This window comes from Esox lucius, chromosome 21 (assembly GCF_011004845.1).
Source record: "Esox lucius isolate fEsoLuc1 chromosome 21, fEsoLuc1.pri, whole genome shotgun sequence".
Taxonomy (NCBI): domain Eukaryota; kingdom Metazoa; phylum Chordata; class Actinopteri; order Esociformes; family Esocidae; genus Esox; species Esox lucius.
In genome coordinates this window covers 32,302,668-32,318,653 of record NC_047589.1, presented here as the reverse complement: position 1 = coordinate 32,318,653, position 15,986 = coordinate 32,302,668, and the positions used below count along the sequence as shown (strand labels likewise).

At 40.9% G+C, this 15,986-nt stretch overlaps 1 protein-coding gene across 3 annotated transcripts in view; it reads left to right on the top strand.

Annotated features, from left to right (window-relative positions):
• The window catches only part of ptchd1 (patched domain containing 1), a 52,128-nt gene that overhangs the window by 1,762 nt on the left and 34,380 nt on the right, over positions 1-15,986 (top strand). For 2 of the 3 annotated variants that reach the window (XM_029116340.2, XM_029116339.2), the window contains 4 exons: positions 5,437-5,551; positions 12,157-12,387; positions 14,238-14,467; positions 14,557-14,795. In XM_029116340.2, coding sequence (XP_028972173.1) covers positions 5,437-5,551; positions 12,157-12,387; positions 14,238-14,467; positions 14,557-14,795 — 815 coding nt within the window. The remainder of the gene's footprint in view (positions 1-5,436; positions 5,552-12,156; positions 12,388-14,237; positions 14,468-14,556; positions 14,796-15,986) is intronic. The other variant, XM_029116341.2, reaches the window with a different exon arrangement.

Below are 15,986 nucleotides of genomic sequence, written 5' to 3'. Positions count from 1 at the left end.
CATTCCAAGTTTGAGGAGCACAGAAGGAGAATGATGTTGTACCTGTCTGAGACTTGGCCTGGGGAACCTCGAGAACTATCCAATCTTGCAATCGTGTTTTTCAATATAATTTTGTAGGTACGATAATTTGGAAGCTTCTGCAGGATGGCTTTATAAACAATAAGAAGTGTCTTGCCCTCCTGGAATGCAAGGAATCCCAACCAACACCAGTATATAGAAGACATTGGTGTGTCTAAAAGCTTGCCCTTGTAATAAAATGTAAAGTGGCATGATTAAAAGGCTTTTTAAAACAGAGGCTGAGGCATGTATGTATTGTTAACCATCTAACACTGACATAAAAGTGGCCTGAACAATTTAATTTCAATGTTGAGATGACAAGCATGCTTTATTTCTATAAAAGAACCCATGTCTGATCTTAATTTTTTTTTACCAACTCAGTAATGTGGGTTTTAAAAGAGAGTTTATTATCTAACCAAATACCAATATATTTGTATGAAGTAACACATTCTAAAATCCGAATTGTCTAGTGTGGTCATTTTAAAAGTATTCACACCTTTGTTTCCAGACCTCGAAAAACATCATATACTTGAGTTTATTTGCTTTTAAAACTAAGCGGAAGATCTACACAGCATGCACAATTATTAGCCAAGTGAGTATTCTGATCAGATCATTATTTCTTTGCACATTTCCTACTCCAAACCATATAAACTTGAATGCTCATTGGATTTAATTTTCAGGTGATATGTATTTGTGTAATGAGGGAGGGTGTGGCAACAGTGAATAACACCTTATATCAAGGTGTGCATACTTATCAGGCAGCTTCATGACCTCAGGTAAAATGGGCCAAAAAATAGATTTAACTGACACTGAAAAGTCATGGATTGTAAAGTCCCTTTCAGATGGATGCAACACTCTTGAAATACAGTGTGGAGAACAAGTATTTGATACACTGCCGATTTTGCAGGTTTTCCTACTTACAAAGCATGTAGAGGTCTGTAATTTTTTTATAGGTACACTTCAACTGTGAGAGACGAAATCAAAAAAATCCAGAAAATCACATTGGATGATTTTTAAATAATTAATTAGCATTTTTTTTTGTTTTGCAAAATTACAGACTTCTACATGCTTTTGAAGTGGGAAAACCTGAAAAATGTATCAAATACTTGTTCCCCCCACTGTAGCTAAACAATTGAGGCGTGACCACTGGACACTCAAAGTTTTGTTGCGAATGGTGAACTGGGGTGGAAAAAATGCATGGAGAAGAAAAGACTTGAGAAGAATTAAACATGAAGCTACCAGGAACCCATTATCCTCCAGTGCCATCATATTCCAGAACTTCAACCTACCTGGAGTGTCCAGAAGTACAAGGTGTCAAGTACTCAGAGACATGACCAATGTTAAGAAGGCTGAAAGAAGACCACCACTGAATAAGATTCACACGTTGAAGCATATAGATTGGGCAAAGAAATACCTGAAGCCAGATTTTTATGGATAGATTAAATGAGAGTGACTCTTGATGGACCAGATGAATGGATCCGTGGCTGGATCACTAATGGACACAGGGCACCACTTCGATTTTGGTGCCAGCCAGTTGGAGGAGGGGTACTGGTATGGGCTATTATTATTAAGGATGAGGTAGTTGGACCTTTTCGGGTTGAAGATGAATTGAAACTGAACTCCCATACCTACTGTCAGTTTCTGGAAGATACTTTCTTCAAGCAGTGGTACAGGAAGAAGTCCTCAGCATTCAGGAATGCCATGATCTTTATTCAGGACAAGGCTCCATCACGTGCATCCAAGTAATCCACTGCTTGGCTAGCCAGCAAGGGCCACAAAGATGCCTGAATAATGACCTGGCCCCCTTCCTCTCCTGATTTAAATTATATTTAGAATTTGTGGGTCTTTCACAAATGTGAGATTTACAGTCAGGGAAGACAATACACCTCTTTGAACAGCATTTGGGAGGCTGTGGTTGCTGCTTCAGCGAAAGTTGATCGTGAACAGGTCAAAAAACTGACAGACTGCATGGATGGAAGGCTCATGGCAGTTATTGAAAAGAAGGGTGGTTATATTGGTCGCTGAATATGTTATTCAGAAATGTTATTTAATTTTCATATTGTGTTACTTATTTGTTGCACTTACTTTATAAATTGAGAATAAACAAGTGAGTTGGAGATATTATTTTCGTAATTTAGTTGCCTAATAATTTTGCACACTAATTTTTGCCTAATATTTGTTCACACATATGTATTCCCCTGAGAAAGATCAAAACTAATTTTTTCTTTGTTAAACATTCAGGTTTAAGGTTCAATTATATTTTGGGTTGACTGAGAGAATTGTGTTTGTTCAACAATAAAATAAATCTTGAGGAATACGATTTTCCTAATAATTGTGCACACAGTGTATAAGGGAATTTTGTAAAGCTTGGAAGTCAGACTGCAAGTGCAAATATGCTTGTGCAAGAGAAGGAGCTGCCACATACAACACTGTGTCATCTGCATAGAACAGTATGCAGATTTGGAAAACACTAAAGGACCCCAAATCGAACCCTGGGGAACTCCTTTATGAACTGTAGTACATTTAGAGTCACACCCATCCAAAACAACCGCTTCAGTCCTATTACTAAGATGGTTTTTAAACCATTTATTTTCATCCCCCTAATTTTTCCAGCAAGACAGTGTGGTCAACAATTTCAAATGCCTTGGACAGGTCAATAGATACAACACTACTTAGTTTTGCAACCAAGGCCTTAGCAATATCATCTACAACCAGCATAGTTGCAGTAATAGTACTGTGCCCTGGTCTAAAACCAGATTGACATTTTTCTTTACATTTTTTTTCCCATTTTCAGTTAAAGAAGACCACAACTGTGTGTTTACTAGTGACTCCAATATTTTAGCAAGATGACAATTTAGAAATACTTTGATAATCATCAAGGACACTAGTGTCGCCACCTTTATGTACAGGGAGCACATGACATTAGTGTCCCCACCTTTATAGAGAGGAAGCATATGACACTACTCTCTCCACCTTTATTTAGAGGCAGCACATGACACTAGTGTCTCCATCTTTACGTAGAGGCAACATATGACACTAGTGTAGAGGCAGCACATGACACTAGTGTCTCCACCTTTATGTAGAGGCAACATATGACACTAGTGTAGAGGCAACACATGACACTAGTGTCTCCACCTTTATGTAGAGGCAACATATGACACTAGTGTCTCCACCTTTATGTAGAGGCAACACATGACACTAGTGTCTCCACCTTTATGTAGAGGCAACACATGACACTAGTGTCTCCACCTTTATGTAGAGGCAACACATGACACTAGTGTAGAGGCAACACATGACACTAGTGTCTCCACCTTTAGGTAGAGGAAGCATGTGCAGTTTTCCAAATCATTGGAATGATCCTAGTTGACACAGTTAGATAAAATATGTGTTACTGCCCCTGAGATAAACGGGGCAGCCTTGACCAACAAGCATGGGTCTAATTTATCAGGACCTGTAGATTTCCTTCCATTTATAGTTATTAAAGCATCAAGCTCTTCATTTTCTTAGAATTATTTTAGGGAAAAATCTTGACTGTTATTAGATACTGTATCATCCACTAGTGAAGTATAACCTTCCTGCCTGTTAATATATATCATTTACTAGTGCAGTCTTACCTTCCTGCCTGTTATTAGATAGTCATCTACTAGTGCCTTCTAACCTTCACTATTAGCTGCTATGAAAAGAAAGTATTGTAGATAACACTAACCCTGAAACAGACAGGATTATAGATAGCACTAACACTGAAATAGATAGGATTATAGATAATACTAAGCCTGAAATGGACAGGACTATAGATAACACTGACCCTGAAATAGACAGGAATATTGATAACACTAACCTGGAAATGTACAGGATTATAGATAACACTGACCCTGAAATGGACAGGAATATTGATAACACTGACCCTGAAATAGACCGGAATATTGATAACACTAACCCGGAAATGTACAGGATTATAGATAACACTGACCCTGAAATGGAAAAGATTATAGATAACACTTATCCTGAAATAGACAGGACTATAGATAACTCTGGATTTTTATGGATTTCTAAACAAAATGTTGAGCGTTTGCAGACATTTTGATAACAGCTTTGTCAAAATACATAAAAAGGCTAGCTGCCAGGGATGGGCAGTATTTATGATACATGTATTTAAAATACAAATTTTGTTATTTGTATTTGATAGGGTTGTTGAAAATTGCTTCATATTTTGTTTCAAAATACTTTAGAGTTTTGTAATTAGTAGTTAAAAAATACTGTAAAACACTACATGTCTACATGATGACATCATAAAAATACTCATTAATTTGCCCAGACTTGTTGAGATGAGCACAGAAAATTTATCCATACCCAAAGAAGAATGTCAAGGTGAGAAACATGTAGGTTGCCATCTTTCCATCGATTTGTAGCATACATTTGGTGTTCGTTTGAGTAGCCTAGGCTAAATTATTTACCAATTTACATGATGTTCTAGCTAACTATTGGACCCGTGTTACAGCCCTCACAGTTAACATTGCCTTGCTAATTTCAGCCTATGTTAAGTTTTCATCGGTTGTGCATAAAGATACGAGATAGGGTACGAGATTGTTCCCTAATTGAAGTAGCTGTTTAGTAGGATCCTGATTTTGCATACAATTGCATGAATGACTGCCTGACATGATTTATTATTATGTTTATGATTAACAATCAAATGATTAATTACTTAGAAACTAGTTGCTATGAAAAAAAGGTGCCATCAATTGTCTTCTTATGAATGACTTGTTTGTCATAGAGTCAGTGTTGCTGATCCAAAGTAGGCCCTTCATTACCAAACACCAAGTAACTAAATTAGGATACAGTTGTGAGTCATTAGCAAACAGTTAAACATTAAACTGTTGGTTACTTTAAAACTAACCTTCATTTGGGTGATCACAGGGATATGATCTGTTAACTGGTTGCATGTGTCAGATTTATCACATGAATCGTTAGGCAGAGAAGAGCTTTTCTACTTTTCAAACATTTTCTATTTAATCAACTGAGTCAGTGTCCTGGTGAAGGGACAGATCAAATAGGATAGATGGAAGGTTTGCGAAGGGATTTCATGTTTCCATGCAAAAGTATTTTTAGTTGAATTTGAACGGTTTACATATGGCACCAATCTGTTGTAAAAGGACCAACTGCAACCCAGAATAATTATTAATTTGTGCAAGTATGCAATGCATAATGTATGTAAGACACTCAGCTAAATGAGTAGAATTATATCACTTTATTGACCAGACTAACTCAAAGCAACTTGTTTACATTAAGAGTTGGTCGTAGTATTATCATGTTTTAGGCGTAATGGATGAATTAATACTGGATGTAAATTACTGTTTGTTTCAATGTCTTTTGATACCACAGGTCTAAACATGCCCTGTACTCAGACCTGCAGACTCCAGGACGTTACGGCCGTGTCATAGTCACCTCTAAGAGAGGCAGCATCCTGGATCCTGTTCATACTGACCTTGTCCTCCAGGTAATGCGTCTGTTTCAGTTTGTTTTGATGTTAATGCAATACAAATAATTACATGAATAAACTAAAAACATATTATAAATGACAGTGGAGCATTAGAATGCACACACACAAAACTACACAACTGGAGGTTGAACTAGGCTGGGTCCATCACTCATTATCTAAATGACACCACAAAACACATTAAAGCATATTTAAGCTAGGAGATTAAATTGGTCAGCTAGTCTCAAAATCCAGGTGAACATATAACATTCCACACGCTGTATTAAGGATTTTGAATTCCTCAGGGAGAGAAACCTACATACCCCAGGGCGTGTTTCTTAATTTAGTCACTTTTTAGCTTAACATTTAGGTTATGGGCAAAGGTTACCATTGCATTTAGGGTTAGAATTGGTATTAGGCATTAGCGGTCACGGTTAGCCATTATGCTAGGATTAGTTTAGTCATGAATATGAAGGTAATTGAGGTTAAGGTTAGGATCAGGTTAACGTTGGGGTTGGGCTAAGTTTTAGGATTAGTAAAACTTTTTTTCTTACTTTGGTGTCCAAATTTAGACAAGTTAATGTTTGTGTGTAACAAGTATAAAAAATAAATGTTGTGCTCAAAATTAATTAATTTAATTGTGTTTTTATGGTGATGTCAGGCGATGCTCCAGTTCAATAAAGGTGATGGACTCTACCGGCTGTGTAGGTTTAACTAGTTTAACACGATATAATCTGCCTTAATGGTTTTGTTATTAAGTATGACATGCTGAGCACAGAGGGAAAAAATATCAGAGCCTCCGTATACAGAGGCACGAACAGGAATTAGTTACCAAAACAGTATGCGTGTGTGTGCGTGTGTGTGCGTGTGTGTGTGTGTGTGTATGCGAGTTGGTTAGGGAATGATATGATATTGTGTTCCGTTTAACACTCTACAGAGTCTACAGAATTCTATATATACACACCCAAAAGTAGAGCGAGAGAGAATTTCTTTTTTTTTAGAAAAAGCAAGAGACTTGCACTCAGGCAGGCCAGGAGGGGTCAAATTTAGCATGTTATCTTGTACGATTAATCTAAACTGCTTAATGTATTCATTGTTTTGACCCTCATATCCGTAATCAGTGCTTGACTGGATTGGGAGCTGTCTGGACCACTGACATGCCACCTGTTGTTTGTTTGCAGCATCGTACCGGTAACTTTATTGAAACTTTTCTTGTCCGGAGGGCTTCACAGGTAAACAGTTTCAGTATAGGAATGCAGAGTAGACTTTCATGTCATTACTTTCATGTTTACTCACCACTAGACAGTGATCCCTGCCTAGGAGCGTGTTAGCAGGCTACACATCCGGTAGTACAATGCAATGCACCTACCCACATCCGGTAGTACAATGCCCCTACCCACATCCGGTAGTACAATGCACCTACCCACATCCGGTAGTACAATGCCCCTACCCACATCCGGTAGTACAATGCACCTACCCACATCCGGTAGTACAATGCACCTACCCACATCCGGTAGTACAATGCCCTTACCCACATCCGGTAGTACAATGCCCTTACCCACATCCGGTAGTACAATGCCTTTACCCACATCCGGTAGTACAATGCCCTTACCCACATCCGGTAGTACAATGCACCTACCCACATCCGGTAGTACAATGCCCTTACCCACATCCGGTAGTACAATGCCCCTACCCACATCCGGTAGTACAATGCCCCTACCCACATCCGGTGGTACAATGCCCTTACCCACATCCGGTAGTACAATGCCCCTACCCACATTCGGTAGTACAATGCCCCTACCCACATCCGGTAGTACAATGCACCTACCCACATCCGGTAGTACAATGCACCTACCCACATCCGGTAGTACAATGCACCTACCCACATCCGGTAGTACAATGCCCCTACCCACATCCGGTAGTACAATGCCCCTACCCACATCCGGTGGTACAATGCACCTACCCACATCCGGTAGTACAATGCCCCTACCCACATCCGGTGGTACAATGCCCTTACCCACATCTGGTAGTACAATGCACCTACCCACATCCGGTAGTACAATGCCCCTACCCACATCCGGTGGTACAATGCCCTTACCCACATCTCGTAGTACAATGCACCTACCCACATCCGGTAGTACAATGCCCCTACCCACATCCGGTGTTACAATGCCCTTACCCACATCTGGTAGTACAATGCACCTACCCACATCCGGTAGTACAATGCCCCTACCCACATCCGGTAGTACAATGCCCCTACCCACATCCGGTGGTACAATGCCCCTACCCACATCCGGTAGTACAATGCACCTACCCACATCCGGTAGTACAATGCCCCTACCCACATCCGGTAGCACAATGCAGTTAACCACATCTGGTAGTACAATGCAGTTTTCCACATTGGTGGAAATTAGTACATCCCTCTTTGCACCCCCAATCCTCTTATATGAGAACCCATTATATGAGAAGGCCAGCGGTGCCTCCCTAACTCTGTCCCTCTTCACCAAAACCCATCATATGAGAAGGCCAGCGGTGCCTCCCCTAACTTTGAACCTCTTCACCAAAACCCATCATATGAGAAGGCCAGCAGTGCCTCCCCTAACTCTGTCCCTCTTCACCAAAACCCATCATATGAGAAAAGCGGTGCCTCCCCTAACTCTGTCCCTCTTCAACAAAACCCATCATTTGGAATGCTTTATGACAATTTTTTTGTTGTGGTCAACCATCAATCAGGAAAGTTTACAGGCCCCACCTGAACCCCATTCTAATTTCATTTCAACCTAAACATCAAAGGGCAATACCTTGAAAAGCTTGTCGATGATTCAGTGTTTGGTCAAATACCTGCACACCCTGCAGCTCTCCAGTTAAGAGGGGCTGTTTTTTTTACAGTAGACTAATGTAGCAGTTATTGTCCTTGGTGTCTTGAACAAGAACACAAGGTTAGGAGATGGTAAAACAATGGGATCAGAGACCAGCAACCTTCTATATTGATTTAAATTGGCAAAAAATATATCCTGCCAGTTATTGCAGTTATTTCGGAGCCAACGTTTAAAGGCGGGATACCCTGTTCATTTTGGGGCTGACATTTAAAGGCATGATACCCTGTCAATTTCAGGGCCAACATTTAAAGGCGTGACACCCTGGTCTAATGTACTGACTTTGAAAAAGACTACTACTCTTACATACTTCTAGGGCCAAATTTTATTTATCACAACTAATTATATATATACAGTGGATATAAAATGTCTCCACACCCCTGTTAAAATGCCAGGTTCTTGTGATGTAAAAGAATGAGACAAAGATAAATCATGTAAGAACCTTTTCCACCTTTAATGTGACCTGTAACGTGAACAATTCAATTGAAAAACAAAGTGAAATCTTAGAGGAAAAAAAATAAAACTCACAATAACCTGGTTATACACTCACCTAAAGGATTATTAGAGACACCTGTTCAATTTCTCATTAATGCAATTATCTAATCAACCAATCACATGGCAGTTGCTTCAATGCATTTAGGGGTGTGGTCCTTTGTCAAGACAAACTCCAAACTGAATGTCAGAATGTGAAAGAAAGGTGATTTAAGCAATTTTGAGCGTGGCTGGTCTGGGTATTTCACAATCAGCTCAGTTACTAGGATTTTTACGCACAACCATTTTTAGGGTTTACAAAGAATGGTGTGAAAAGGGAAAAACATCCACTATGCGGCAGTCCTGTGGGCGAAAATGCCTTGTTGATGCTAGAGGTCAGAGGAGAATGGGCTGACTGATTCAAGCTGATAGAAGAGCAACTTTGACTGAAATAACCACTTGTTACAACTGAGGTATGCAGCAAAGCATTTGTGAAGCCACAACACGCACAAATAGGAAAAAGAGGCTACAATTTGCATGAGCTCACCAAAATTGGACAGTTGAAGACTGGAAGAATGTTGCCTGGTCTGATGAGTCTCGATTTCTGTTGAGACATTCAGATGGCAGAGTCAGAATTTGGTGTAAACAGAATGAGAACATGGATCCATCATGCCTTGTTACCACTGTGCAGGCTTGTGGTGGTGGTGTAATGGTGTGGGGAATGTTTTCTTGGCACACTTTAGGCCCCTTAGTGCCAATTGGGCATCGTTTAAATGCCACGGCCTACCTGAGCATTGTTTCTGACCATGTCCATCCCTTTATGACCACCATGTACCCATCTTCTGATGGCTACTTCCAGCAGGATAATGCACCATGTCACAAAGCTTGAATCGTTTCAAATTGGTTTCTTGAACATGACAATGAGTTCACTGCACTGAAATGGTCCCCACAGTCACCAGATCTCAACCCAATAGAGCATCTTTGGGATGTGGTGGAACGGGAGCTTTGTGCCCTGGATGTGCATCCCACAAATCTCCATCAACTGCAAGATGCTATCCTATCAATATGGGCCAACATTTCTAAAGAATGCTTTCAGCACCTTGTTGAATCAATGTTACGTAGAATTAAGGCAGTTCTGAAGGCGAAAGGGGGTCAAACACAGTATTAGTATGGTCTTCCTAATAATCCTAGGTGAGTGTATAAGCATGCACACCAGTAAACTTTCTTGAAGCACCTTTTGATTTTTTACAACACTCAGTCTTTTTGGGCAGGAGTCTATTAGTATGGCACATCTTGACGTGGCAATATCTGCCCACTCTTCTTTGCAAAAGCTCTCCAAATCTGTCAGATTGTGAGGACATCTCCTGTGCACAGCCCTCTTCAGATCAGCCCACAGCTCTGGCTAGGCCATTCCAAAACGTAAATTTCCTTCTGGTGAAGCCATGCTTTTGTCGATTTGGAAGTGTGCTTTGGGTCATTGTCGTGCTGAAAAGTGAACTTCATCTTCAGCTTTCTAACGGACGCCTGAAGGTTTTGTGCCAAAATTTCCTGGTATTTGTAACTGTTCATAATTTCCTCCACCCCGACTAAGGCCCCGGATCCAGCTGAAGGAAAACAGCCCCAAGGCATAATGCTGCCACCACCATGCCACACTGTGGGTATGGTGTTCTTTGGGTGATGTGCAGTGTTGTTTTTGCGCCAAACATACCTTTTGGAATTATGGCCAAAAAGTTCAACCTTGGTTTCATCAGACCATAACACGTTTTCCACGTGCTTTTGGGGGACTTCCGTCTTGCCACCCTACCCCATAGCCCATTCACATGAAGAATATGGGAGATTGTTGTCACATGTAGCACACAGCCAGTACTAGCCAGAAATTCCTGCAGTTCCTTTACTGTTGCTGTAGGCCTCTTGGAAGCCTCCCTGACCAGTTTTCTTCTCGTCTTTTCATCAATTTTGGAGGGACGTCCAGTTCTTGGCTTCACTGTGTTCCATGGTATATCTAATGCTTCGGAAATTATTTTGTACCCTTCTCCTGACTGATATCTTTCAACAATGAGATCCCTCTGATGATTTGGAAGCCCCCTGTGGACCATGGCTTTTTGAGATGCAACTAAGAACATTTCAGGAAAATCTACTAGATCAGCTGAACTTTATTTGTGATTAATCAGAGTCACTTTAAATGATGGCAGGTGTGTAATTACCTCTATTTAAGTTTGAATGTGATTGAATGTGATTGGTGCACTTTTATGCAACCAGGTTATTGTAAGGTTTTTATTTTAAAATTTTCCCCCTCAAAGATTTCAGTTGGTTTTTCAATTGAATTGTTTACATTATAGATCACGTTAAAAGTGATAAAAGTTCATTTATCTTCGTCTCATCATAAAGACCTGGCATTTTAACAAGGGTGTGTAGACTTTTTATATCCACTGTATATTGTTTATTTTCAATTTAAAAAAAATATAATCTGAAATTTAGGTAAAACTACAGGTAAATTACAAAATAATATATATTTACGTATCAATCACTCAGCAATGATTCACCAATCCATCAGTCAGGTGGTCGGTCGGTTGGTCAATCTGTTAGCCAATCAGTCAGTCAGGTGATCAGTTGGTTGGTCAATCTGTCAGCCAATCCGTCAGTCAGGTGGTCAGTCGGTTTGTCAATCTGTCAGCCAATCAGTCAGGTGATCAGTCGGTTTGTCAATCTGTTAGCCAATCAGTCAGGTGATCAGTCGGTTTGTCAATCTGTCAGCCAATCCGTCAGTCAGTTGGTCAGTCGGTTTGTCAATCTGTCAGCCAATTCGTCAGTCAGGTGGTCAGTCGGTTTGTCAATCTGTCAGCCAATCAGTCAGGTGATCAGTCGGTTTGTCAATCTGTTAGCCAATCAGTCAGGTGATCAGTCGATTTGTCAATCTGTCAGCCAATCCGTCAGTCAGTTGGTCAGTCGGTTTGTCAATCTGTCAGCCAATTCGTCAGTCAGTTGGTCAGTCGGTTTGTCAATCTGTCAGTCAGTTGGTTAGTTGTTTGGTCAATCTGTTATACAGTCAATCAGTCACACACATGCGCATGGACACACGCACATACAGAAACTGGTAGATGCTACATTCCAAGGTGGGCAATAACTCTGCCCATTCTTTGATGACATTGCTGTTTCCTAGTAACCATAACCTTGCAGTGATCCCCTTTTTGTCTTTTTTCCATGGAAACACAAGAGAATGAATTAATAACACACATCTCTCCTCTGTCTCTCTCTGTCTCCCTGTCTGGCTGTCTCCAGCTTCATCGTTCCATAGTTCTACTCCAAGTTCCAGTGTTAGGGTTCAACTACTCTTTCTCTCACCTCTGTCTGCTTGACGACAAGAATACCTGTATTATTGATGACATAATTCGAGCCCTGGAGGACAGCCAATCCGCACGCTTTGCCAACCTTTCTTCCCATCCTCTGCGCTATCCAATCACACGTCTTGCTGACGGGCGGATGGCCTACATTGGCCACCAGTTAGGAGGAGTGCGTATTCTGTATTTTCATTATACATTCTTTCTAACATTTTTACACTTACATTGTAGTTATTTAGCAGATGCTCTTACACAGAGGTGAAAGAACCACACAACTTTGTAATGAGTGAGTTCTAATTAATTATCAGTGCTGGAAAGAGCACCATACAAATAATAAGCATAATAAACATAAAACGAAAAGTTTTCAAAAGACAACATAGGTGGTTAGAGTGGAACTATTTTAGGTCTATAAAAAGGTAAGTTTTCAGATGTTCTCTGAAAATAGGCAGAGACTCTGCTATGCTAGCCTCCAGGGAAGCTGGTTCCACCAAATCAGATTATTTTAAGTTCTCCTTGTAATATTTGTTCATGATTTATTTTGATTACATATCTACATATACAGCTCCGGAAAATAATAAGAGACCACTGCACCTTTTTCTTTCTTTTCCAAAAAAGTTGAAAAGGAAAGTTTTTAGTGAGAGCAGAAGAGTTCAATTTTCAGTGATCTTTTAATTTTAACCCTTCTGTTCCTCATTGAAAACCTTCCTTTTCGACTTTTTGGAAAGGAAAGAAAAAGGTGCAGTGGTCTCTTAATTTTTTCCGGAGCTGTATATCTATAATCCTGCCTCGATCCCTACTGGCCAGTGTACTGTAGGCCCATGACGAGGATTCATCCAGAAGATTTGACTATAATAGTTGACAATTGGAGGCCAATGTTAACTTTGTCCTTGTTAGGGCAGTTTCTTTCACCTGTGTAAACTGGGAGCTTTCACAACAAGGGCATATTGGATATAACTATGCTATGGATGTATACCTTCACATATTCATAAAATCCTTCTAGATTTGTAATGAATTTTTTATGAATAAATAGTGAAGGTTAATCATTACCTTGTTTTTATACAGAGAATTGTGTCTGATTTCAGAATGAAATTACAGTACATTTAAATAATTTCCCAGATTTTGCAGCATGTGTTCAATCAAGCCTACTGCTATTTAAATCCAACCCAGAATATGGGATCAAATCAAGTCTTCTGTTATCTAAATCCAGCCCAGAATATGGGTTCAAATCAAGACCTCTGCTATTTAAATCCAGCCCAGAATATGGGTTCAAATCAAGCCCTCTGCTATTTAAATCCAGTCCCTATATGGATACACATCCAGCCCACAGCTACTTATATCTAGCCTACAGTATGGGTGTATATCCAGCCCACTGCAAATCAAATCTAGCCCACGGTATGGGTGTAAATCCAGCCCACTGCAACTCAGATCTAGCCCACAGTATGGGTGTAAATCCAGCCCACTGCAACTCAGATCTAGCCCACAGTATTGGTGTAAATCCAGCCCACTGCAACTCAAATCTAGCCCACAGTATAGGTATAAATCCAGCCCATTGCAACTCAAATCTAGCCCACAGTATGGGTGTAAATCCAGTCCACATCATGGGTTTAAATCCAGTCCACAGTATGGGTTCAAATCCAGCCCACGGCATGGGGTCAAATCTAACCCACAGCATGGGGTCAAATCCAGCCCACGGCATGGTGTCAAATCCAGCCCACGGCATGGAGTCAAATCCAGCCCACTGCATGGGGTCAAATCCAGCCCACTGCATGGGGTCAAATCCAGCCCACTGCATGGGGTCAAATCCAGCCCACGGCATGGGGTCAAATCCAGCACACTGCATGGGATCAAATCCAGCACACAGCATGGGGTCAAATCCAGCACATTGTTGCTTCCTCTCCTCTCTCTGTAACTACTAAAGCGTAAATTGTCTGAAATCCAGAATATTTTTATCGTCAGAAGGGAATGCAAAGGGAAAGTAATTTATTGTTCAACCCTTTTTGAGATCATCAATATGTGTTCCAGGTTCAGGCATGGGGGTCTGGGCCTCCGGTCCGAGGTCCAGGTGTGTCTGGTCGGGGTGAAGGAGTCCGGAGTGCTAGGGCTCTGCAGCTGACCTACTACCTGCAGGCTCGTGGCGCTTTGACAGACAGAGTGGCTAGCCAATGGGAGCAAGCGTTCTGTGGTGAACTGGGACGATTTGGGGCAGGACATCCTGAACTGGGCTTATATCCATTCACATCTTCTTCTCTAAGGTTTGTTTGTGTTTGTGTGTGTGTGTGTGTCTGTGCGTCTCTCTCTCTCTCTCTGCTACTCTAACCCAGCCCTTTTCCTCTCTCCCCAGATCAGACTTCCAGGCATCGTCAGTGCTGGCCCAACGCCCGTTGCTGGCCAGTATTTGTGTGTGTGTGCTCTTATCGGTGTGCTGCTGCTCCATGAGGGACTGTGTGAGGGCTAAACCCTGGCTGGGCCTGCTGGCTCTGCTCTCTATCGCCCTTTCTGGACTCACTGCTGCTGGCATCCTCAACCTGACTGGAGCCACCTACAACTCTACCTATCTGGGGGTCCCGTTCATACTACTAGGTTAGTTATAAGTAACCAAGGTCCTGTTCATAGTACTAAGTTAGTTATAAGTAACCAAGGCCCCATTCATAGTACTAGGTTAGTTATAAGTAACCAAGGTCCTGTTCATAGTACTAGGTTAGTTATAAGTTACCAAGGTCCTGTTCATAGTACTAGGTTAGTTATAAATAACTGAGGTCCCATTCATACTACTAGGTTAGTTATAAATACCAGAGGTCCCATTCATACTACTAGGTTAGTTATAAATAATGAGGTCCCATTCATACTATTAGATTAGCCATTCCTTGGTATAGGGTGAGTGTTTTCTTACCATTCATTGGTAAAGGGTGAGTGTCTTCTTGCCATTCCTTGGTAAAGGGTGAGAGTTTTTCTTGCCATTCCTTGGTAAAGGGTGAGAGTTTTCTTGCCATTCCTTGGTAAAGGGTGAGAGTTTTCTTGCCATTCCTTGGTAAAGGGTGAGAGTTTTCTTGCCATTCCTTGGTAAAGGGTGAGAGTTTCCTTGCCATTCCTTGATAAAGGGTGAGTGTTTCCTTGCCATTCCTTGGTAAAGGGTGAGAGTTTTCTTGCCATTCCTTGGTAAAGGGTGAGAGTTTCCTTGCCATTCCTTGATAAAGGGTGAGTGTCTTCTTGCCATTCCTTGGTAAAGGGTGAGTGTCTTCTTGTCATTCCTTGGTAAAGGTTGAGAGTTTCCTTGCCATTCCTTGGTAAAGGTTGAGAGTTTTCTTGCCATTCCTTGGTAAAGGTAGAGAGTTTTCTTGCCATTCCTTGGTAAAGGTTGAGAGTTTTCTTGCCATTCCTTGTTAAAGGGTGAGTGTCTTCTTGTCATTCCTTGGTAAAGGTTGAGAGTTTTCTTGCCATTCCTTGGTAAAGGTTGAAAGTTTTCTTGCCATTCCTTGGTAAAGGTTGATAGTTTTCTTGCCATTCTTCGGTAAAGGCTGAGTGTTTTTTTGCCATTCTTCAGCACTGTTGTGGAGTACAGTTGCTTTTCAGCTGTCTTGTTTTGCGCAGAGGGAGGGAGCTCTTGTCTCACTTTGTTCACTGAGCCAGTGATTACTTAATTAGGCGTTCCTTGGCCCAAACAACTCATTCTCCCCCATAATAGACAATTATACAAAAACTAATTATAATCTGTTGTTATATGTATGTAATTAGTTTAGGTTCAGATTTGGGGCGATTATCAGAGTGATGATC